This window comes from Haliotis cracherodii, unplaced genomic scaffold (genome assembly GCF_022045235.1).
Source record: "Haliotis cracherodii isolate W230 unplaced genomic scaffold, xgHalCrac1.p SCAF_14, whole genome shotgun sequence".
Classification (NCBI taxonomy): domain Eukaryota; kingdom Metazoa; phylum Mollusca; class Gastropoda; order Lepetellida; family Haliotidae; genus Haliotis; species Haliotis cracherodii.
In genome coordinates this window covers 37,057,211-37,084,079 of record NW_027266269.1, presented here as the reverse complement: position 1 = coordinate 37,084,079, position 26,869 = coordinate 37,057,211, and the positions used below count along the sequence as shown (strand labels likewise).

Here is a 26,869-nt window from a genome sequence, read left to right as displayed (position 1 = left end):
TGTGAATAAACGTCCCGTTCCACTGCTCCGAAATATTGATGTAACACGCTGTGAAATTAATACGAAATTGCCTTCTACAAAAAATACTTTAGAAGTGTATATAATTCATAACAGAATTGACATTAGCAGTAAGCAGACGCATTTACTTCCTCTGTGCGATATTGACAATTGTCGATTTCATATGCAGATTTTCTTCTGAAGTATCAGGGAGAATAGCGAAATGGAGAATATTTCAGAAATAATAAGCCTGTCAGACCTGACGATATTTTTGCATCGCCCACTCTATAGTGCAGACCCGGCTCATAACACCATGAAATTAACACGTAATATATTACCGTATGTCTATTTCCCAAAGGACGTGTACTTCGGTTGTGTTGACTGTACGACTGGCAGGGTGAAGTCGTGATGAATTGCAGCCCGACCAAAAGATAACGGTTGTCTCTGTTCTCGATGTGGAACGTAAAAGTATGGCGTATACATAATGATACATGAGTGAAATCTTGGGAATAATAACAGCCATCTATTTTGTTGCGCGCGCAAGATAAATTGTAGCAATAGTCACGTAATATACACACGAAACAGGCTCACATATTGTTCCCATGTGGGGAATCGAACCCGGGTCCTTGTCGTGACCCCACATTTAGTCTAGAAAAACAAACAATCTTATTGTTTATTGATGGGAAACATGTCATTGACGTACAAATGCGAGTGATAATCTGTTCCTGGAATGATGGAGAACTATGTTACCCATACACCAATGTCTGTGACAATCTGTTCCTGGAATGATGGAGAAATATGTTACCCATATATCAAAGTCTGTGATAATCATTTCCTGGAATGATGGAGAAATATGTTCTCATGTACCAATGTCTGTGACAATCTGTTCCTGGAATGATGGAGAAATATGTTATCATGTACCAATGTCTGTGACAATCTGTTCCTGGAATGATATAACTATGTTACCCATGTACCAATGTCTGTGTTAATCCAATCTTACCCCGAGCATCTGCAGCGTTTTTTTTACAAAAGTACATTTGCCCATGTTATTGAAAACACTACTCGTCATGGCTGATGGCCAAAGTGTCTAACTGCCAGTCACTTTTAGAAATCGTTCACGTCACAACTGACGCAATCGATTTTATAATACTTTTCACTTTACAATACTGCTGTAGAACCTACCAAAGTCTCACTGTACCATGTCTGTCCCACGTGACTGCTACCAACGGTGACACAGGACACCCACTTCCTGAACACCTGGTGTTCTAAGGTAATATTTGCATAGAATCTCGTGACTTTAGTTATAGGCTCTGGTTAAATGGTCATCAGGCATAGCCAAACCATTAAATCCAAGCAATTGTCGTTCATGGTTCCAGCTTTCTCACGGTGGTCTGTATATAAAATGCAAACATACGAACAAGTGGTTGACATTATGAGCAACACGGCGTTCTTCATAATATCAATCACTGGGTTTTCTGGTCCAGACTCGATTATTTTCAGGCACCGACACTTAGCTGAAACGGTGTTTGGCGTTAAACAACAAACAAATAAGACAGGAACAACTCGTAGGAAGAAAGACTATCTTGCTATACTACCAATACAAATAAAAATCAATGCAACATTCTTCAACAAAAGCCTTCTCAGCAGATGTTCCATCTAGCACGACACTGCAGTACCAATCTCCATAAAAACAATATCTTTTAGGTTCTTCCAGAAGATTTTATCAAATAAGTTTGACAGATTACTGGTGTCAACTCCACTGTGCTCTCCGAGAATGTTAAAAAGGAAGACAAATGGCCAAACAGAAATGAGTTGAACACCCTGTCAACCGTACAATGTCCTGTAACAAACATAGCGTACAGAGGGCAGTGTAACGGATCGGTTTTCTATTAAACATAGCCGGGTGATGTATTGTTCGGAACTCCGTTACCGACCCCGTGACCTTCAAAACTTGAAAGAAGAATCACATCCGAAATCCGATTTCATAGCAGACTGTTTGTATGATTTAAATTCACATTTTACATTGAGCCTGGTATAAGTTCTTTATACTTTCATTTGCAATACTAAAAGAAATATATAATTTTTTCTAAGAAAATGGATTAGATTGTCTACACAATCAGATTAAAAAGCACCTCTACAATAAAGACATGAAACACGATTAAAAAATAGAACTGAGTATTTCATCTTGAAGAAGGATAAATCACCTATTGTTTGGAATGTAGTTTATATCTAATAAATCAATTCCGTATTGTTATAACGATTTATGTGAAAATATAACTCAATATACACTTAATAAATCCGTTTCTCTTCAAAAGCGTTGATAAAGACATTGCGAAAAGTAGATATCGCAAGCATAAATATTAACGCCGCCGAGGTGTCTGGACGTGCACCAAATTCTTCATAAGGATTTAAGAGTTAAATATATTATTTCCACCAACTCATTGCGAACAAGCCTTCCTCTAAATATTTACCCCACAAAAAACGTAAACAGATTCACCCACAATCCAAACATGTTTTGAAATCAAAGAAATCAACATTCGCGATGAAAATATGCAGTGTGCCTTTAATATAATCTTGTACCGTATCTCAAAACATCATAAAACATATCACCACTAGTCACAACAGTGTCCCCGGGAGGGTGCTGCGGTTCAACCCCTAATATCTCACAAGGGAGCCTCGCCATGAGGTGAATCTCGGAGCGCCTAATTTGTGTGGCGCTTTGCTCAAGGGATCTAGGCAAAGTCAGCGTGTTTCCTTTATACAGCGTCCGACGAGCTTGAAATTGCGTTATCTTGTGGAGGTTACGATATATTTGTCCGGTAACAGTCCCCTGATGTTGATCATATGACGGAGCGGTCTCTGCCCGACCAGGGGTCGTCTGCCTGGCACTCCAAACAACATTTATTTTGATATTCACTGGGTATTGATACTACTTGTTGTGATTGTTGGTAAGTTGAAACATTTGCTTATCTATTTTAAAGCTAATCCAATTGTTGAAATGTAAAGTGCCGGGAAAGCAAGGTATACACCCATGTTTGACGCTGGCTGTAAATGATAGCCTAAGGGCAATTGGATGGGGATGTGTTTGATATGGTTATCAAATTGAGTGAGTGAGTGAGTATGGTGTTATGCCACTTTTTGCAATATTCCAGCAATATCACGGCGGGGGACACAAAAAATGGGTTTCACACATTGTACCCATGTTGGGAATCGAACCCGAGTCTTCGGCGTGACGAGTGAACGCTTTAACCACGAGGCTACCCGACCGCCCCGATACGGGTATCAAAGGCCATATTGCTTGGGTCATATCAATTTGAGTCTCGAGACTGCTAAAGGTGACGTGCACATGTCAAGAAACAATTACCCAGTACGCAGTAACGAGCTGAGTGAAATCGCTAACACACGGCAAATAACAAATATTCCATAATATCGCGATCCGGGAAGATCCGGGAAGATCCGGGAGGAGAAGATATCATCAGCAGCCTAGGCTTGTCGTAAGAGGCGACTAACGGGATCGGATGGTCAAGCTCTCTGACTTGGATGATGCATGTCATCGTATCCCAATTGCGTGTATCGATGCTCATGATGTCAATCCCTAGATTGTCTGGTCCAGACACGGTTATTTACAGACCACCATACAGCTGGAATATTGCTTAACGCCGTGTTAAACAACAAACAAACAAGCATAAAATATCGCCGCAGTTCGCTGTGCAGAGTTGCGTCCCTTAGGCGCCCATATGATCGTGAGTTCGAATACCAGTTTCGCCGGTGCCTATGGGTTTCACCAAAGTGTCTGCGTCTGAGACCTGCATCACGTCGTGCAGGCATATGGCTGGAATACTGCTGAGTGTGGCGTTAAACAACAAACAAACAAACAATAAGCAGATACAGAAACATTGTTTAAAGCGGCGTTAAACCAAATTCACTCACTCACTCAACGTTACGAAATTTTAGTCAAATGCAAACACTAACATAACGGTATCACACAACTCGAATATAGTTAAAACCAAGCTACGGTTAAATCGAATATGAACGTGACCAAATCAAGGTTAAAGAAAACATATGAAAGTGACATGTAAACTCGAATACTCACGTGTCCGTGAAACATATGCAGTCACACATAACTGGAGGTTTTATATGCATGTACAGATTAGGGTCCCTGTTATTCACAAGCGATTACAACCAGCAACACAGCTCAGACACGCCGAAAATGAAACGTCTTCAAAGAACGCCATGTTCCAGTAATTAGAGCCATCGCAGAAATAAGATGAGATACTTTTGCATGCTTCGGTTACATTTCTCTCGCAGAATTTCCCGTGTTATTTTTTGCCTTCAAACAGTTTGGTTTCCATTCAAAGGGATTAAAAGCAATCGGAGTAAGCACGTGCGGTAAATAGGCAGCTCTAGGGATTCTCTGAAGCTTTGCGTATTTATTCAATGAGCAGCCTGCTTCCAAGAAATGAACAAGCAGCGGTCAATTTTACACTTGGTTGCCCATTACCCCGAAAATTTATTTTACTTTTGCATGATGGAGCCTCTTGAAGAGAGTCAGATAGGATTGAGGCATCCCGACAAGACTTAGGTTCGATGTGGAGGTGTAGTTTATGTCTACCTAATTATTCTCCTGGGGAATTAAAAGGTAAAGTTAGATTTAGGGTGGCGTGCTATGCCCTGTCACGACTTGGCCGGGTTTGTGAGTTTCACTATCTAGTTTTAATTTTGCTAGTTTCATTGATTTTTCTTAGTGTTTGTATTCTGTGACGGACTACAGATGGGATGTCGTCGCTGCTGCAGATGAGACTACTGCGCGGTTACTGCTGTTGCAGATGTTAGTGTTGATGTGGCTACTGGCACTACTGCTACTTCTACTACATCAGCAACGCCGCTTGCTGCAAAGTTTAATAGCAATTGGGAAGATGGGGAAGAGGAGGATGGGGATGATCTGTGTGTGTGTGTGTGTCTGTGTGTGTGTCACCCTGTGTATGTGAGTGTCACCCTGTGTGTGTGTGTCTGTGTGTGTCACCCTGTGTGTGTGTCTGTGTCACCCTGTGTGTGCGCTTGTGTGTGTCACCCTGTGTGTGTGTGTCTGTGTCACCCTGTGTGTGAATAAGTCACCCTGTGTGAGTGTGTGTCTGTGTCACCCTGTGTGTGTGTCTGTGTCTGTGTCACCTTGTGTGTGTGTTTGTGTCACCCTGTGTGTGTGTGCCTGTGTCACCCTGTGTGTGTGTCTGTGTCACCCTGTGTGTGCCTTTGTCACACTGTGTGTGTCTGTGTCACCCTGTGTGTGTGTCTGTGTCACCCTGTGTGTGTGTCTGTGTCACCCTGTGTGTGTGTCTGTGTCACCCTGTGTGTATGTCTGTGTCACCCTGTGTGTGTGTCTGTGTCTGTCACCCTGTGTGTCTGTGTCTGTGTCACCCGGTGTGTGTGTATGTGTCTGTGTCACCCTGTGTATGTGTGTCTGTGTCACCCTGTGTGTTTCTAAGTCACCCTGTGTGTGTGTGTGTCTGTGTCACCCTGTGTGTGTGTCTGTGTCACCCTGTGTGTGTGTCTGTGTCTGTGTCACCCTGTGTGTGTGTGTCTGTGTCACCCTGTGTGTGTCTGTGTCACCCTGTGTGTGTGTGTGTGTGTCACCCTGTGTGTGTGTGTGTGTCACCCTGTGTGTGTGTGTGTGTGTGTCACCCTGTGTGTGTGTGTCAGCCTGTGTGTGTCTGTGTCACCCTGTGTGTGTATGTGTCACCCTGTGTGTCTGTGTCTGTGTCAACCTGTGTGTGTCTGTATCACCCTGTGTGTCTGTGTCTGTGTCAACCTGTGTGTCTGTGTCTGTGTCAACCTGTGTGTGTGTGTCTGTGTCACCCTGTGTGTGTGTGTCTGTGTCACCCTGTGTGTGTGTGTCTGTGTCACCCTGTGTGTGTGTGTCTGTGTCACCCTGCGTGTGTCTGTATCACCCTGTGTGTGTCTGTGTCACCCTGTGTGTGTGTCTGTGTCACCCTGTGTGTGTCTAAGTCACCCTGTGTGTGTGTGTGTCTGTGTCATCCTGTGTGTGTGTCTGTGTCTGTGTCACACTGTGTGTCTGTGTGTGTGTGTCTGTGTCACCATGTGTGTCTGTGTCTGTGTGTCTGTGTCACCCTGTGTGTGTTTCTGTGTCTGTGTCACCCTGTGTGTCTGTGTCTGTGTCACCCTGTGTGTGTGTGTCTGTGTCACCCTGTGTGTCTGTGTCACCCTGTGTGTGTGTGTCTGTGTCACCCTGTGTGTCTGTGTCACCCTGTGTGTCTGTGTCACCCTGTGTGTGTGTGTCTGTGTCACCCTGTGTGTGTGTCTGTGTCTGTGTCACCCTGTGTGTGTCTGTGTCACCCTGTGTGTCTGTGTCTGTGTCACCCTGTGTGTGGGTGTCTGTGTCACCCTGTGTGTCTGTGTCACCCTGTGTGTCTGTGTCACCCTGTGTGTCTGTGTCTGTGTGTGTGTGTGTCTGTGTCACCCTGTGTGTGTCTGTGTTTGTGTCACGCTGTGTGTGTCTGTGTCACCCTGTGTGTCTGTGTCTGTGTCACCCTGTGTGTGGGTGTCTGTGTCACCCTGTGTGTCTGTGTCTGTGTCACCCTGTGTGTGTGTGTCTGTGTCACCCTGTGTGTGTGTCTGTGTCTGTGTCACCCTGTGTGTGTCTGTGTCACCCTGTGTGTCTGTGTCACGCTGTGTGTGTCTGTGTCACCCTGTGTGTCTGTGTCTGTGTCACCCTGTGTGTGGGTGTCTGTGTCACCCTGTATGTCTGTGTCTGTGTCACCCTGTGTGTGGGTGTCTGTGTCACCCTGTGTGTGTCTGTGTCACCCTGTGTGTGTCTAAGTCCCCCTGCGTGTGTGTCTGTGTCACCCTGTGTGTGTTTCTGTGTCTGTGTCACACTGTGTGTCTGTGTCTGTGTCACCCTGTGTGTGTTTGTGTCACCCTGTGTGTGCCTGTGTCACCCTGTGTGTGTCTACGTCACCCTGTGAGTGTGTGTCTGTGTCATCCTGTGTGTGTATATGTCACCCTGTGTGTGTCTTTGTGTGTATGTGTCTCTGTTTGTGTCCCTGTTTGTATGTGTGTGTGTGTTCGCGCTCGCGTGTGTATGTGTGTGTGTCTGTGTGCGTGCGTGTTTGTGTGTGTGTGCGTGTGTGTGTGTGTTTGTGTGTGTGCATCTGTGTGTGTCTGTGTGCGTGTGTGTGTGTGTGTGTCTGTGTGTGTTTGTGTGTGTGTGTTTGTGTGTGTGCATCTGTGTGTGTCTGTGTGGGTGGGTGTGGGTGGGTGTGTACGCGAGGGGCACATTTGTGTATTGAGTCGATGCCTTCGGGTCTTGTCTGTGGTTCTAGCAACACTCCTACTACAGCGAGTGACACGGAGAACGGGCTTCACACGTTGTAGGGAACAGGGGGAATCGAACCCAGGTTGTCCGCGTGTCGAGCCAACACCTGAACCAGTACACTACCCCATAGCAGATCTTGGATTGAAAATAAGGATAGAAAAGGCGATGGAAAATCTGTATCATCTGCCTTCATGAGAAGGGTGGGTCAGGTGATTTGGGTGGGACGCAGAGTACACGAGGATGAGGATGAGGATACGGATCTGGAAAGAGTTCCGTTATCCACCCCATTCCCTGCCGCGACACAAGTACTACTAACATATAGCAGCCTTCAAATATTTACCATAATTTCTTCTCCCGCCCTGTAGCGTTCTCTATATGCTCATATCATTGTACAAACAATACGTTAATTAACTGGAAAACAGCATTTTATGCATGGACTATATTCTGTGCACAAAGACGACTTAATGAAAAACTGCGCAATGCCACTAAACAGGCCGGCGCCTGAATACCAAGCAGGTGATAAAAGAGTAAAGTGTCCCTTGGGGCACAGAATCGCTGCCATTGATTTAAAGGCGTTTCGCCAATGTTGCCATTCAAATTGCTTAAGCCAACAGAAAAGAACAGCCCGTAGTTGGCAGTGTGACATATAGATGTAGATGTTGAATGGTAGCTAGGTATATACACAGGTATATATCAGGGTCGATCGGTGATGGGATGGGCTCAAAGAAAGCACGACGTGATTAACTTGTCCTGGTGAACTGAAACGTCGCGTTGAGGCTAATAGCATTTTGTGTGTGTGTGTGTGTGTGTGTGTGTGTGTGTGTGTGTGTGTGTGTGTGTGTGTGTGTGTGTGTGTGTGTGTGTGTGTGTGTGTGTGTGTGTGTGTGTGTGTTTGCCTGTGCCTGTGTGTGCCTGCGTGTGTGTGTGTGTGTGTGTGTGTGTGTGGGTGTCTGTGTGTGGGTGTGCTAGTCCGGTTTTGTCGATTTAATAGTGCTAGCATAATTAAGCCCACAAGTATGTAATGTTTATTATAAATACTTTACTGTGTACTGTAACAATATCAGTTAATTCTTTGTTATTTAGTGAACCCTTTACTGGTATAATTGGGCAGACAATGAAATTCGACATTTTCATCGTTACAACTGAAACTGAGAATGATTTGCTCATAATAAGATATATTATATATTATATAACATATATTATCTACCTATAATCAATCCTCTTTCAAATATGAACGACATGTTGAAGTAAGACAAGTCAATCGGGTAGCCTAGTGGTTAAAGTGTTCGCTCTTCACGCAGAAGACCCGGGTTCGATTCCCGAGATGGGTACATTGTGTGAAGCCCATTTCTGGTGTTCCCCGCCGTGATATTGCAGGAATATTGCTAAAAGCGGCGTAAGACCATACTCACTCACTCGTTCTGAGGAACCAGCTGTTGTTCAGAAAAAAGTTATTCGTAAGAGATGATTTATGGATAACAACTTCTTTGTTTACCGTAACGGCGACGTTTCGATATAGATCCTCATACCGTTGTCAAGCATTCTTAAAAATGTATTGAACGAATGATATCATTTACATTTGAAGTGACTGAACAAATAATGATTCGTTCAATGCCTTCAGCGTAATCCGTTCCGCGGGATCACAGGTCTGCTGACTCTCTGTGTCCTTTCTTTCAACGTTCAGTATAATCAAAAAGGGTTAAATCAGTGCAGCGACAATCATAAAAGCTAACTAAATGAAGAATACTTATATCAATAATGTAACTTGACAGTGATATTATCAAAACAACAGCATTGTTGAATTTATCCCATTAAATAGCACAGAGAACAGTCGGTATTACCAGTCGTTTGTGTACAGCTATGGGCGTGCTGGTTAATGTCGCATATGCATCTAGTGTGCACATTTCAATTGACATATTCTGCATTTTTTCTACAAAAACTATTAAATATTCTCTTGCCGTGCGCGCGTGTTTGCTTCTTTTGTTGTGTAAGCCATTAAACATGGAGGGTGTTATTCAGATAAGCCGTTCAACGATTCCACACCGTGTTGTATAAACATGTAATTTTAAGTCTTGCAGCTGCGGCCAGAATACTCTCTAACCCTTGCCAGAATATTGTCTAACCCTTGCCAGAAGGATTCTGAAACATTATTTAAATGACGTAAAACAACATTCACCCACACATTTGTTGGTGGCGGAGCCTAAGTGCTTTACGTCCCAAAGACGGTCCAGATTTCAATGGCTGAACTTGTTTTCGAATCCCAGATTCGCCCTTTATTCTTTCTAGATTTGCCAGCACCACACCTGTAGTCACGAGCTCCCGAACGTGGTGAACAAGTAACCTGCATCACTTCGGGCTTTCCTCCCACATTAAACTAACACGCCGGGATATAACTGGAATACTGTTCAAAGCGGCGTTAAACCAACCTTCCTCTCTCGTGAATCAGATCTTGGCCCTATCTGCCAAACCTGGTTCAATATTTACAAATGTTCCGATGCTATATCATGAAATATAGCATATGAAATATCCATCTACATACATTTATATTAGTCATTGTTTTATGGTGTAGTCTCAGTAGCAGGAAGAAGATACGAACAGAGCCTATCTCATATATCTGCTGACCTCTGACCCCTCTAACTGGACCACTCATTGGTGATAGAGATAGTTCCGTGACTCCGGTACATTTACAACTCTCCCCCGGAAAAACCTCGCCAGAACGGCGCCTATTAAATGCATATCAAAGTATGAAACCATAAAGATGAATTATTCAATTCTTATGTCATAAATATTGTACAATACGGAGAGCGTTTCTGAATGAGATATATCTCCATATCATGCAAGTTTGACGAAAGTCTATCTCGGGACTAACATTGGCATGGTAGAGAGATAGGCATAACTCAGCGATATAATAACGGAATATTTTAAGCTTTTCATATCATGTTTCTGATTAATAATCAACGATTTAATGTGAAAGATATTCAAACATCTCGCACGATACATACATGTCGGAATTTGAAATAGACCAGGCTCGGGAATTTCAAATGTACATAAGTCTTGACATGATATTCAGAAAAAAATATTTGAATATTTAAAATGCATATGTAATGGCAACTTGGGTAATACTTTCTGAACTCCTTTCACTCGTCGGTAATTAAAAGTGACAAATCCTTTCAATATTTATAAGAAATCTCTGCCAAAAGAAGAGTCGATGTTACTATTCCGACTATATCATGAGCATGTGTTTATGAATCACTATCAAATAGTGATGATACCAGGTGTTCGCGGAAACGTGAAACCGTACGCCTATCTTACCCCATCGGTGGAAAAAAGCAAGGTTGTTTTCTTAAGGAAACATAAGCTTCAAGAGATGAGTTTTCCTACGGAATTACCGACATTGTAATGGGGGCTGTCATCAATCGAAAAAAACAACATCAATCATAAGAAAGCAGGCCGTTGAGACACGCTGACGCTCACAGATTCCTTTGGGGCCATATTTTGAATTTTTATTCTATCAAGACAATGTGAATTTCGATTGACGGTAAGATTTCTATGACCATTTGGTCCTGTGTCTCCGCTGTAGTTCAGTTTGGTCGACCCGGATGAACCATTCCACACAGTTCATTCATGTCCACGATGACTGAATCCATATTCATATTTACTTAATCTAATATGGCTGCATCTATTGACGGATAATTACGCAACCACGGCAGCCCGAGACTGTGTAAGTGAATTAGTTAAAGTCAATAATGGATACATCGAAGTGATCAACTCACCTAGCGATGCCATAAATGGTCACGAAGGTAAGGACGCATCATCTAAGAAATCTGTTTTATTTTCTGATATAAACAGTCACAAAACACACAGACCTATAACACTGAATCAAATTACAATTCATTCGATACATGAATCATTCAGTGGGCAAATCTCGAGGGGCGCCGCTAATTAACACGTGAGCGAGATTTGACCGCGTGACATGATTCAGTACAGCACCAACTTTGGGTAGCTTGAGAAAGGGTAAGCGCTCCCGAACCACAAACCGTCTATTAAGTAAACGCAAGGTCAGGCATGACATGCTAGTCTGATCTCAAGTGGCGAATGTGTGACGGTTGGTGAAGGAATTTCTACATGCAATGGTTTTCAAAGGGATTGGCCGATTTCGCCTAAACACGTCGCCGTCAACATCAAACCACATCTATATTGCACCTACCATGCATCTTTCTGTTTTGTATTCCAACTTTGTGTTTTGAGTTCTTTCAACTTAAAGTGTTTTTCAGCCTCTTGCTGCTGTGTAGTGCTCTCCAGTGTTGACTTAATCGGTTGTAAGAAAATACGTTTTCATAGGAATATCATTGTCAGAGCCAGAATCAAACAAAACTGACACTGCAAAATTGAAACAATAATTCATCTTTAAAGAATTGCATTGCAATTTCACTTAATTAGGGATAAATTGTTGAAAAGCTAGTTATATTTAAATATATGTTTAGGTGCAAACCCCTGAAACTACTGACCAACCAGAATGTGATGATATATTGCGATTGCTGTTTCCGAAGTTCATCACGTATATATCTATATGTGTGTTACTTTGTCAGTGCAATATCACTTCTACACGCCGTAACCTGTCCCTGAGGTAGTTTAAATCTGCAGCAGTTTGATAATGCTTATTATTATCAATGTATTGTTGTATTGATACACACAGGATCACGTTTGACTACCGTTCTGTATGACCAAGTTCCAGTGTTTGATCGGGTTTTCCATCATTCAAACGTCCCTACTGTTAAACCATGTAACATGATATGTTTGAAAGAAATATTTATAACATGTTTTCTTAGAAACACAACCCTAATAATAAAGTATGATGAACAAGAATTAGCCCAATTTGTTACATGTGGAAATGTGTCCATGTTTACTCAATCTATGAACTGTATTTTAAAATTTGATCATAGTAATGTTTAGGGTAAGTGTCAACAGCTTACACAGAAGTCTTTTTATTTCTTCGTCAATGCTAACATATTCCTACATAAACAGCCGGGAAAAAAGAAAGCAAATGTTGTCAAAATGTTACCAGGCTGGAAACAGTCGCCGAAATACGGCAGACACGAGGAACAACACATAACCTTGACAACCGTATCAATCACATCACCATCGAAAAACTATTTCTTGCTTATCTCCCGTCAGCCACCATCAAACATGGGTGTATACTTTCTGTTGCCCGGCAACACAATTATGATCCATTTCAGGGAGAACACACGAATGTATGCAAGAGTTGTCATTTTAATATATTTAAATTTTCTATTGCAGGGCAAACCAAGAATAAAATATTATTTTTTGCAGCAGCTAATCTTACTCTTCTTGACGGCTCACAAAATTCGTTTTTCTTTACCAATAATTTACAGTGACACAAGACATACACCCCGTGAAAAACAAATACCGGGAAATATTAAAAAAGACCTGAGCTCGACAATAACCGGGCGGCCACACATGTCGTGCATCAGAGCGACACGGGCGAAAAGCTGGGGCTGACTCGCTGCTTCCAGTCAAGCTCCGGACAGGGCCTGTACTCACATTTCTGTGATCAGGCACAAAACCAAGAAGATCCCATGCGGGGACGGGACAATGGGCGCTATTAGCGACTTAGTGTGATGAATCGATGTAAGAACAAAAGGGACAAAATGGGAGAAAATAGGCCTTTGAAGATCTAAGGTGTGGAAATATATAGGAGGTCTTGATGAAGCGAGAGAGCCATCTTGTCTGAGATCCGGCTTCTCTTGGCTTAGAAAGACACTATACATTTGTCTTACAGTTAAAAAAATAATGCGATTATGGATTCGAACTTGAAAAATCTAATACTAACAAATTTTCTTTATGTCAACGTCATAGATTTGTGCGGAATGGAATTTTCAAGAAATCAGCTTATTATTCAGAAAAATGATCATCGTTATACACATCATTAATATCTTTCTGGCTGTTTCTTCCGGTTATTCAAAACACGTCATCTTTAACAGGCAATCATCATCATCATCATCATCACAAGACTACTCTCTAACAATGTCGCAATGGTCATTGTCACGACTACCTTTATCATCAACAAATATTAAACGTCGACGCCAGAGAAAAAAAAACAGTCTCGCTTTGATGTGGCATTAAAGGCAAAATATCGGTAAAAGAATCTGAATAGATCACTGAAAAACCGTGGGGACACCAGGTGTTCGTGAACAGTGCTGGCATGTCTACCCCACCCCCACGCACTATCTGAATAAAAATGTATGTGTTTGTTGCCTAAATATACAAAATATAGTGAAAACCAGAACAGACATAGCAATCGTGTCTATCATCCTCCTCCAATCATCATCATCATCATCATCATCATCATCATCAAATCATCATCATCATCATCATCATCATCATCATCATCATCATCATCATCATCATCCTCAAATCATCATCATCATCATCATCAACATCATCATCATCCTCAAATCATCATCATCATCATCATCATCATCGATATGTGTAGTGTACTTCATAAGAAACACAATCACAAAAATCATTCAAAACAATATTATTTGAAACAGCTCTGATCATTGCAAGCATCAGCAGTAAAAGCACTGGTCCACCCGGCAGAATCAAGTGTCAAGCCGGCTTCAGTATCAACACATCCTCGTACGTCGTTGTGACAACGTTACATACCAAACACTGCGTTCGGATAAAACTTGCTCCTTTTCTAAAACGACTCGGCCCGTACATATATAGGATAACGATTTTCAGATGGCTCTTTCAAAACTAACTAATCATAAAATTCTTAAGATAGATAGGTTTATAGGTTTACGGAAGCGGCGAAATGTACAACACAAAGTGCGTTTGAAGTGAGACAAAAGCGGACCTTGGGTGTATTTCACATCGATATATTTTATTGATTAGGGATGCTGCAAGATGCGAAACACCCGGCAAGGTACTTCACCTCTCGTAGCTCCCCGACAATGCCAGGTACAGTCAAGTATACACATCAAATCGACCGTTTGTCTCTGGAGACTTCAAGCATGATGATTGAATTGTTTTAAAGGTAAAACACAGCCCTATTTGAAAGTTGAAATCTTGTTCTAATTAGATTAAGGGATGCAAAATCAATCGTCCAGTTCGATACGTTATCAATTTTATAACAGTGTGGGCGTATAGCAGGTGTGTCTGTTGTACACACGTCTAAACGGTCATTAATATTTTAAGAATATCACTCCAGCAAAACACATTCTTTGTACGTGTATTGACTTAAAAAACAATGTTTTGAATTTCTGGTGAGGCTGGTGTATTTCTTTATCTCTGCTTATAAATAACCGGTTTGTTTGCATCCGCTGTGTGGTGTCCGGAGTGTATTTAATTGGTGATTTAAATTAACTTATTAAAAATACAAACACATGACTGATCAACAAGGATGCTAGTCACGGGTGAGACGACCAAGCAAAACAACAGGCGCTCAGTCAACTGCAGATAAACATTCTTGGGCCATTGTTCCTGATATTGAACAGAATCTGTTCATCTAGTGATTTCAGGTCTCGGAATGAAAGGTGCCTCGATCACTCACCTTGACCGGATCCGCGGGAATGAGGTATCCTCCTCGGGGAGTTCAGCTGGAGATCATTAGAAACTGGCACAGCATTCCTCAAATCACGTTCATATATCCCAATTAAGTGGGTATACTTCACTCTGTAGTATCCAAACAACGCTACTTTCTCAAACTGATAATATTTTTTTATGTAATATTTTTTATCAGTTAAGACGACTGGACCACCTCAACAAATTCAGTTATTAAAACAGATTTTCATCAGATGCCCCCCAAAATCATCACAAATACTCTGAAAATCAAGGTTGTACAAATCCAGCGGGAATAGTATGAAGCGTCATGCACACGAGGGACGAATGCCTGACGAAGACTTCAGCTTTGTTTTCCGCTCACGCTAAAGGTGGACGAGGTTCAATCGATGAATCCACCCTTGTGTTGCCATCAGGCAGAGATAGACAAACACTTCAACAAGCAGCGTTGACTTCTGCCATATAGGTAACCTTAGAAGTAGGGCGCATACAGACGAGACTTGGCATTACACTGACGGACTGGTTCCTGAAAGTCTTAGACCCGTCTGTAGATATTCCGGAACACCACTGTCTCGTAATGGTCGGATTGCACTCAGATCATCCCTGGTCGCTGAAACACGTTCCCTGTCAGAACGTCGAACCGTGACGAGTTAAAGCTCACTGCTGGTCGATCTGTCCATTTTCGATCCCATCGACCGCCAATGCAAACACGCTATCTGTACCATTTGTGAACACAGGTAGACTATTTACGAATACGCACACTGAAGTTGATTACCGGTAAGATGTGAGGAGTGTTTCAAGGTTTTTTTAAAATCTTCCGAATCAGAATAAACACACCCATGTCAGTTCGATTTATGATTTGTCCCCCACAAATATTCAGTGTGAGGTTTCCGTTGCAGTTTCAAGACGCATGCGTTTATCGACATTTGAATGTCGTCGTTACTCAGTTATTTTCATCCAACGTGTTTCTCAAGTTTCCGATGACAAAACGATCAGCTGATTAATTCTCCGTTTGAAAGAAGTCAAACTTATGTTAACACTCTCATTTAACCAAGTGCGATTCACGAATTCTTCTAGTCATGAACAAATCACGGTGCGTTGTCACTGGTTCACTTGGCTCCGAACAGCGTTTCCTGTCTGAAGGGTAGAGCGTGTTGCGATGAATACCCGCTTGGTGTCTGGGGATGTATATTTACTCTAGTGTCCAACAAGACACTGCTGTGGAGCTCTCGGTGCTACAACACGTTGCCATTCCAGAATATTGATCCGTATTGCTGTAAGCACGGGGGTCAGAGGTCACATATCGATCCCAGCATGCATGTGGAGTTAGCGATACGAGCTGTGTTGCGATGTGTCTCTAATGAAATGCATGCCTGTCAGTGATCAGCTGCTGTGATTGACAGGCGTCAACACGAACGGCATTGATTGTGGACCGTTTTTTTTTAATAAAATATACCAGTGCACATGACAAGAAGTGGAATATTTTCATCTATGATACGTTTAGAACTACCCCTTGAATAATAATCCGAATATATTGAAACATTTACTACTTAATGTAAAATATCGAATTCGATGACATTTTTATTTGGTACACTAAGCCTTGTTTTAAATCTATAAACATAGTTTGAAATGACATCAATATTCCTCCTAACCAAGTCATACTTGTATCTAATCTAGTGGTAGTCTCAATACTATTACACATAGCCAATACGCTGAAGCAAAATGTATCTTTTGAATATGCAAATTTAAATCATGTCTTTAAAAGAAAAGGGACTTTTGAATATATCTACATGTGCATATTGCGGACGATGTGTTTCTGATGGCTCATCGCTGTTAGTAACGGAGGGAATAACACAGAAACTGCGACAGATCACAGATCACAACTCACAACTCACAACTCACAGATCACAGATCATAGATCACAACTCACAGATCATAGATCACAACTCACAGATCACAGATCACAACTCACAGATCACAGATCACAGATCATAGATCACAACTCACAGATCACAGATCACAACTCACAGATCACTGATCACAAATCATAGATCACAACTCACAGATCACAACTCACAACTCACAGATCAAACTCACAACTCACAGATCACAGATCACTGATCACTGATCACTGATCACAGATCACAGATCACAGATCACAACTCACAACTCACAGATCACAACTGACAGATCATAGATCACAGATCACAACTCACAGATCTCAGATCTCAACTCACAACTCACAGATCACAGATCACAACTCACAACTCACAGATCAAACTCACAACTCACAGATCACAGATCACCGATCACAGATCACAACTCACAACTCACAACTCACAACTCACAGATCACAACTAACAACTCACAGATCACAACTCACAGATCATAGATCACAACTCACAGATCTCAACTCACAACTCACAGATCACAGATCACAACTCACAACTCACAACTCACAGATCACAACTCACAGATCACAGATCACAGATCACAACTCACAGATCACAGATCACAACTCACAACTCACAGATCACAACTCACAGATCACAGATCACAACTCACAACTCACAGATCACATATTACAGCTCCCTGTTTACATGCTGCTTCTAATGGCGACCACGGCACTTCCGCATGCCATTTTTTTCGGTTGAAGACAAACTCGGCCTCCAGTCCCATGAATACATGCATGTAAGGTTCATCACCCGTCCATGTAGATAACTCATAACAGCTTCCTCCATCTCACTGTGGCGTTTTCTGTATACAAGAGTCATTTAATAGTCGATGTGTGTCTCGACATTGTCAGACGGTGTGGAGCCTAAAGGTACAATCGTTCGCTCATCACCCCCACGGCTAACAGAGGTACAATGGGTGAAGCCACTTTCTGGTGTCCCCCGCCAGGATATTGCTGGAATATTGCTCAAAGCGGTATAAAAACATACTCACTCTCTAATGTTAGAGCGACAGGGCGCGGTCTCTTCTATCCGCAATCAATAGCCATTTTGACCAACCGATATACATTGTACGCTGCAGTTGCCTCTGGTTTCCATGGATACAATGATATCTACCTTACTCGATTCCAAATTTAGTAATTTTAAAAAATAGTAAACACAAAGAAGTCCTCAGGCAAACAGATGCGTGTACTAGTAATACCTCGTAGAGAGACATTCGAAGAGTGAGTGAGTGAGTTTGGTTTCACACTCGGCATTAGTTGGATAAAACAGGGACTGGTCGGCTAGCAGTAACTATAGTGGGTGTGAGTGGGGTATCCATGTTAAACTGCGGCATGGTATCTCAGTGGGCTTGCACTACAAAATCGGCATTAGTCCGGACTAGAACAAGCAGACACACACACACACACACACACACACACACACACACACGTGCACGTCGCTATATGAGTGCAATAACATTGGACGCGTCGTTATATCCCACCTCACCTCACCTAACCTCACCCCACCTCACCTCACCTAACCCCACCTCACCTCACCTAACCCCACCCCACCTCACCTCACCTCACCTAACCCCACCTCACCTCACCCCACCCCACCTCACCTCACCTCACCTCACCTAACCCCACCCCACCTCACTCCACCCCACCTAACCCCACCCCACATCACTCCACCCCACCTCACCTCACCTCACCTCACCCCACCCCACCTCACCTCACCTCACCTCACCTCACCTCACCCCACCTCACCTCACCTCACCTAACCCCACCCCACCTCACTCCACCTCACCTAACCCCACCCCACCTCACTCCACCCCACCTCACCTCACCTCACCTCACCTCACCCCACCCCACCCCACCCCACCTCATCTCACTCCACCCCATCTCACCTCACCTCACCTCACCTCACCTCACCTCACCTCACCTCACATATGTTACAGTCTGATCCTCGCACCACATGTGTTACAGTCTGATCAGGTCATCAAGTCAACGCGTAAATATATCTCTGTTATCATTTAACCTTTTTGTAACATTATCAGAGCATCTCTTTGTCGATCGTCAGTTTTCCATAGATCGATAAATATTATATGTAAAATACAGTGATCGATATGCATGAACTTGAACAAAGGAAACACATGGTCGAGGCAAATCTCAATCGATATACATGGAAGTGTTTCACGACTAAGCTTTACGAAAATGGGCATTTTGGTGCAAATGTATCTGTTTTCGATTTTGTTAGTGTCTTTATGAATCAAAGATATGGTTCTTGTACAAAAATGTATATTTCAGTACAAATGCACCTATGTTCCTTTCTTAACGACCCCGGTGAAGTTTAAAAAAAGGTTTTTAGTGAACATGTGGTGAACATTTCCAAATGTGATGCATCAGTGACAAACAGGGCGTCCGATGCAATTCTATATTTTGACTTGTACAATATGACACCATGTTTTTCAGATAAACAATTGACTTGCCTTTGCATGTGTTTGTGACGGGTGCCACCGGTACGCTCACCTTTTTGCGAACACCTGGTATCATCACTGTTTGAAGGTGATTGATAAACACATGCTCATGATGTAGTCGGAATCGTACACCGGACTGTGAATTTACTACATATTTCTTCAGATAATAGAACTAGTTTTATCGCTTTAATTTAACGGACGAAAAATGCCGAAGACGTGGCGCTTTAAGGAAGATTACATTTCAGCACATATATCCCAGTTGTCGATTTCACTTTCCATACCGACATCCACTTAGTCACTGTGAAGTCGTCATCGCTGAGAAACCAGACTTCAAAGGCGCCAATCTTTTGTCTTCGGAGACACACGTCGCTTCATAAGCAGCTGACTCGGCAACATACTACATCATCTTCTACAACAGGCAAAATAGCGACTTCAGAACGGGAGACTCCCATATTGCGTAGAAACTGTTTACTTCTCGACCCTGGCCGGCAGCGATACTCACCTGCTTATGGAAGTGACCTGACGATTAGCCGATCTATAAAACCTAACTGGATGTGCTTTGTGAATGTTTTTCGATCGATTAAAATTTGATCATGACAAAAACGTGATTATATTTGTTATGCATGATATCTGCTTGGTGTGCCTTGTTATGCGTGCCCTATAATTGCTGTCTTGTGCATGCCATATGATTGCTGTCTGTACATGTTTGGTAAGTCTTTTTATGCGAGATCAATGATTGATATGACCCTATATGCATACTCTATGATCTTTTTCATCCATGACAATAATTGTTATGTCTTGTAAAGCATTATAAATGCTGGTATGTCCAGGTATGCGTGATATATGATTGTCATGCCATGTTATACATGATATACGATTTTCATGGCATGCTATACATGACATATGATTGACATGAGTTTGCCTGCGGGGCGTGATTGGTTTGACTCGTTCAGATGACACGTGATTGACATGCCATGTTATACATGATACATGATTGACATGCCATGTTATACTTGATACATGATTGACATGCCATGTTATACATGATACATGATTGACATGCCATATGCATGTTATACATGATACATGATTGACATGTCATATTATACATGATATATGATTGACATGCCATGTTATACATGATACATGATTGACATGCCATGTTATACATGATACATGATTGACATGCCATGTTATACATGATATATGATTGAGACAGGAAGTGCAAATACGTTTTTGCACGACTCCCATATAACATATTTATATTATGATTCAATTACGCCAATTAGTAGCAGAAAAATTGTATAATGATGCCACAAAAAATGCACAGGCAGGCTGTTTGCAACATGTTATTCCAGAATGCATAAGTATGCATGGATTTATGACGGCACGATAAAATGACCCGAGTAATATGATGGCATGACAAGTATGAACAAGGAACTCTGGTGCAAATATCGACTGCATTTCGCCGTTTGTCGTCCTAGTATTAGACTCCTAGATTTCCTCGTATTTGCCAAGACCTTGTCAAAACACAGCACACGGATGAACCCATGGCTTCATCACTTCACCTCTCTGTGACACCTGTTGTGTCAGTCACATGACCCACCATTCCATTCAGTCGTCAATGTCGAATATACCGTTGGATGCTATCATTAATATGTGCTCCAAAGCACGGGCGTGAAGCTGTCACTACAGAATATCCCATTCGTAGTTTTCCCTGAACATTTATACATGAACTAGACACGCCAAATAAGAAATACATTAAAGAAAATTGGAAAAAGTCAAGAAACACCTTCATTATCCCCATCATCATGATCATCATCAACATCATCGTCGTCGTCGTCGATGTCATCATTACCACCATTATCAGTATTATCCTTATCAGTATTTTCATCTTCATCATCAACATCATCAGCATCATCAATACCACCAACATCAACACCACCGTTGTCATTATTATCACCACCACCAGCAGCAGCAGCATCAATACCACCACCATTATCATCACCGTTGTTATCATCTTCATCGTCATCATCGTCGTCGTCCTCGTCATCTTCATCAATATCATCACCATGAGACGAGATGAAATAATTGAGGTTATTTCGGAGTCGTTCAATTTATTAAAAATATTACAATGATGTATTTGACCATTGTTAAGTTTCGTTTTTTATGGCGACCTCAGTATTGTTCCTCATCTCAACATGATGCATTTCACAAGGTCAAAACACATGTCCCAGGGTTCAGTTGAACTCAGTATGACCTTGCCCTTGAGGTCAGTACCACACATACTTGTAGCATCAGCTCCTTACACCAGCACTGTCACTGGCCTAATAGTCGTATTCATATACCGACGTTTACCTTTGTTCAGCTCAATCAAGACGAAGTCCAATTAAATTTTTCTAGTTATACAACGATTTTCCAGATATATTTTTAATATCTTTGATGGCATTTCCAATCATAATACAGCTTAGAGGCCTTATATCAACTAGTAGCTCGTGAAAAAAGTTGATAGATGGAATTACCGTCTAAAATAACCTTACAAAGGACGGCCAGCAAAGCTCCCTGTAAGACCTTTCTCGGTATTAGATTTTCATAAAAGCTTCAATCTCCTTACAGCGTGGCGTGTAATCAAGAGTTCGACCTATACTTTTCCGTAATTACACATGTGGAAATGACAGTAGGAGTCGCTCAAAGGGACCTGTTATGTACGGCAATTTGTCTGATTTCTACTGCGAATCCTGATAAGGAATGAAAGAAAATTAGCCACCGGCATCTTCCATGGGGGGTCATGACGCTCAGAGTGCGACTGTGTTTTCCGTGCAAAGACGAAAAAAGCAGTGTGCCCTTTGCCCGCCAAATAGGAGCCCCTTTGAACACGTTCACAACAAGCCGTCAATGTATGCGTTTAAGCTGAATGACTACAAACGCAGACTTATATTTTGCGGGAGCCATTGTATGAACTTTCAGACCCTGCGAGTGATCGGGAAGACTTGTTCGACCTAAATCAAGCCTCAGTTTGATCATAGACGTCAAACAAGCAAACGTCGTCCATTGTTTGATGTATGACGGCTAACCAACACCAGGGGGAGATTTCGGAATTTGGGCGAACGATTTTATCTTTGAATAAGTTCATCAACAATTACCGCTTCTATGAGATGGCGACGGATGCTGAATTCTCGAAGATTCTGTCTTGAAGATGAAATTGGTACTTGACTATTATTCTAATCACTTTATTTATTTCAAAATCATTCAATATATGTTAAGTGTTTTTCGATGGAACATTGAATAATAATTTATTTTCTTGATATCTAGATAACTTAATACTCACATATACGTCGTTGTTAACACAAAATATCTTCTCAAATGGCAAAATAATGTTAACGTCAATCCTAAAATAAGGTGTCTCGTGTGGAGGAAGGGTCCAATATGTCATACGTATGTTCATGTCTGTTAGTTTATCGATTGGTTTAGACTATCGTATGATTGACAACCGTTTCTTGCTTGTAGCTCCGGTGTCTCGCTTTATCGACCATCCATTCATCTCACTAAATCGAGCCTCCTCTCGCTGACAGTTTTCATTCAAAGAATTAAATAGCCAGTGATAAAGTTATCGGCCACTTTAGAATCACGTTGTCCAATGGCGTATTTCCATGTGTCCGACGAGGCAATGTAATTAAGGGGCACGCGTCGCCAACTGTTGTCATAATGGCCAGTGTAGAGGGAGAATCATTTCACACAAGTCCGATATTTGTCCACAATAAAGCCTCCCTTGTAGACCGGCTTGTGGTGACATTTGACCTTTTCCGGATTTGTCAACGTCTTACGAATGAATTCGTGAATTATGATGCTTTGTGGCAATTGATTGACGAGACATGTTTCCTAACTTGTTCGCCTTTAGCTTCTTTTCCTATCGATATTGACTAAGTGCATAGGCTTCACGCTGCTTGGAGGAGCCGAGAGAGAGGACAACATGAATCAGTCGACGAAAACAGGGACACTCGAAATTCCGCCATCAGCGCCAATTCTGTACACTAGTTCTTAATATTGTGTGATTATGAAGAAAATGAAAAAAAATCAAAAAAATCTGTAAATAATAATATTATTAATAATAGTAATAATAATCATCATCATCATCATCATTTAATAATAATAATAATAATAATAATAATAGTAACAACAACAACAACAACAATAATAATAATAATAATAATAATAATAATAATAATAATAATAATAATAATAATAATGTTGATCGGACGAAAAAACAAATTCAGGGTATTGACACCCTTACACGTAGAATCATGTCAGACAATAGATCCCACCACCCTCGCTCTTCCCGGGGCCCTCCGTCGCTTATATCTATCAAATAAAATATGATGTGAGGGCGTGGTTTGATTAATATGGAGGCCCTTCATGATTGTATTATTAGTATGATGAGGCTGGTTATGCTCATCATCAGCTCAGGGCCCTTGCCCCCTCTACACGCAGCCCAGACAGCGAATGGGACTTTCCCAGGAAGCGCTGCCAAGTCAAACCCACCCAGAACTTTTCGGAGAATGTGAAGACTCCCTGACACTGCAGCCTTCTGCATTACCCAGATTGTCAGAAGGGCTGTATTCCTGGTAGCAAACCCGGGTACTCTCCCGATGTCAGTCAACAGATTGGGAGGTACCAAACCTAAGGCACCGAGAATAATGGGGAATCTGCCTGAAGAATAGACTTTGATAAATAGGGAAGTGTCAAGCAGTTTCCACGCAGGCTAGCGGACACCCTTGTCCCAAGAAGATGCGCTGCCGTTTGCAGTAACAATAACCACGATAATACTGCCTCCACCACGACAGAAACATCGTTGTTATGTAATGATAATCATGATAATCATCATCAATCTCAAAACCATCGTTGTAATTACAATCATGGAATGTATATTTCATAAAAAAATGTAAGTCATCGGTTCGCCTCAGTTGCCTGTACAATCACCCGTCTCTTGAACATGGAGGGTCGAAAATTAGAACCTTTTAAAACCGACGGATGTCGGGCTTCCTCTATTAGTGGACACGCACGGGATGCGGGAGAAAGTCCGTGGAGATGTGTGCGCAGATGCTACATCACCGTTAGTGGAGATATCATCATGGTCGTCACTGCCTCTTCGTCATCTGAATCCCAAGTGCCAGCCGGATAATCACCCTCTTCAACATCCAGTCTGCACAACGTCTATCACTGGGATGCTGTGGATGTCGGTATGTTGCTGGCCACGGTGCAACGAATTCCTGTTTATCATAACTTTACTCACGTGAAATGGGTTGTAAGTTTAAAACAAATATTTGAATTACTTCACCAACCACTCCAACTGAATGACAATATTGTACCGAATGACAATATTGTACTGAATGACAATATTGTACTGAATCTCAATATTGTACTGAATGACAATATTGTACTGAATGACAATACTGTACTGAATGACAATATAGTACTGAATGACAATACTGTTCTGAATGACAATATTGTACTGAATGACAATACTGTACTGAATGACAATATAGTACTGAATGACAATATCGCACTGAATGACAATATCGTACTGAATGACAATATTGTACTGAATGACAATATTGTACTGAATGACAATATCGTACTGAATGACAATATCGTACTGAATGACAATATTGTACTGAATGACAATATCGTACTGAATGACAATATTGTATAGAAGTTCCTGGTCTGCACAATCACGAACGGCAATGTGTGGCGTGAGAACTGGTCACATAAAAGACTTTAAAAAAGATTCTGAAAATGCGGAAGAGGATCGGAATTTAGTCAGCCCAAAAGTATTTTTTATTAATTGTAAGGGTTGGGCCTATTTTTCCGTGATGACGTAGTTCATGTGACCTCGTCAATCGATAGACCCGTGAATATCCGGGTCAGAAAAGATCTTCTGAACCCCTTGATTGCCGTAAGAGACGACTAACGGAAGCGGTTGGTCATGCTCCCTGGCTTGGCTGATGCATGTCATCGTTTCCCAGTGGCGAAGACCGTTGCTCATGATGTCAATCACTGGCTTGTCTGGTTCAGACTCGATTATTTACAGGCCACCGTCATATTGCTGAAATATTGCGGCGTTAAACGACAAATAAATCATCAATAAACATCTTTCATATTTGTTCATGTCGACAGCGTTGTTTAATTTATCGTGATTTATATTTAGTTAGATTCGTGATTTAGCTCATAAGCGTCCCGACATTTTAGCTTATAGTTGCGTATTTAGTCCAATATATGTACACTCTGTGTGCATATACGTATGACTTTTCATCCGCGAAGATCCGGGTTAGAATTGGCCTTCAGCAACCCATGGTTGTCGTAAGAGGCGACTACGGGATCGGGTGGTCAGGCCCGCTGACGTGGTTGATTTATGTCATCTCAATTGCAACGATCGATGCAATCACTTGATAGTCTTGTCCCGAAAACATAAAACACAGGGCGCCGTCATATAGCTGGATTATTGTTAAGTGCGGCGTTAAACAGCAAACAAACAAACATAAAATATCGCCCCAATTTGCAGTGTAGATTTGTGGTCCAGACTCGATTATGTACAGAGCTCCGTCATATAGCTGGAATTGTACTGAGAGCGGCGTTACACAACAAACAAACAAGCAAACAAAGAAACAAATTACTTAATTACAAATTGTCTGCTCAGGATTAACCAATTTAAACCTGTAAATCAGGTCACAGATCAGGGTTTGCCGTTGACGTTCCAAACCAGCGACATATTCCCAAGGACACAGAGAGCGAAATTCGTTATTGAATATTTTGCTGATGAAAACTGAAAAATATATGCTAATTGTTCAATATTGAATCTATTTCGGCCAAGTCACGAAAACATGCCGTAAAGCTTACCTGCTTGTTGAGATATGTCTTAAAACTCTGCACATGATTTAAACAGAAGATTGCACGGTAATAGCATTGGATTTTTTTACTTTATCAAATGTTTCGTAATCATTATTCCTGAGTGGATTGTTGAAGAAACACGCTATTTATAAAATAATAGCTGCGCCGGCCGTCATACATTTTGCAATATCACTTCAATTTTAGATATTGATTTATGAATTATGTCCTTGTCATAATGGACAGGCGTGCGCCTTCTCTGAACGAAATGACATATTTGGGCTCCCCGTGGATCGTTTAGTTGGTAAGCCTTGAAATAAGAGGCTGAGTTGGGGGTTCAGATTAGAAACGGTTCTCTCGTATTCATGACGTGTAGCTTTGACACATGTTTTGTGGGGACCGCTTTTAAAACCCAATAACGTTTCATAAGATCGCAGAGTGAAGGTTTTGATTGACAACGGGATCGTCGGGAGATGTCTGCAACCGTCTTTCGCTTCTGCTATCTTTGTCCATCGTGTGTGACGCCTTATACATTCCTACCCCATCTGCAAGATGTCAGCCACCTTGTACATAGCTGTCAATCACGTCGGGTCTGGTGCACATTGCAGTCATTCATCTTGTAAAGGCATCTACTGTGCATGTAATATACGTACGAAGTTTCAAAAC

At 41.8% G+C, this 26,869-nt stretch overlaps 1 protein-coding gene across 7 annotated transcripts in view; it reads right to left on the bottom strand.

The window, feature by feature from the left end:
• The window catches only part of LOC139461224 (voltage-gated inwardly rectifying potassium channel KCNH7-like), a 279,271-nt gene that overhangs the window by 99,553 nt on the left and 152,849 nt on the right, over window positions 1–26,869 (bottom strand). The window contains exon 1 of one of the 7 annotated variants that reach the window (XM_071242847.1): window positions 14,904–16,045. The exons of 5 other annotated variants lie outside the window; for them this stretch is intronic. Coding sequence is in view for 1 of the 2 variants with exons in the window: in XM_071242846.1 (XP_071098947.1) it covers window positions 4,091–4,105 (15 nt within the window). In the remaining variant the exon portion in view is untranslated. Of the gene's footprint in view, window positions 1–4,090; window positions 4,154–14,903; window positions 16,046–26,869 lie in introns of those variants that run through there. One more of the 7 variants, XM_071242846.1, reaches the window with a different exon arrangement.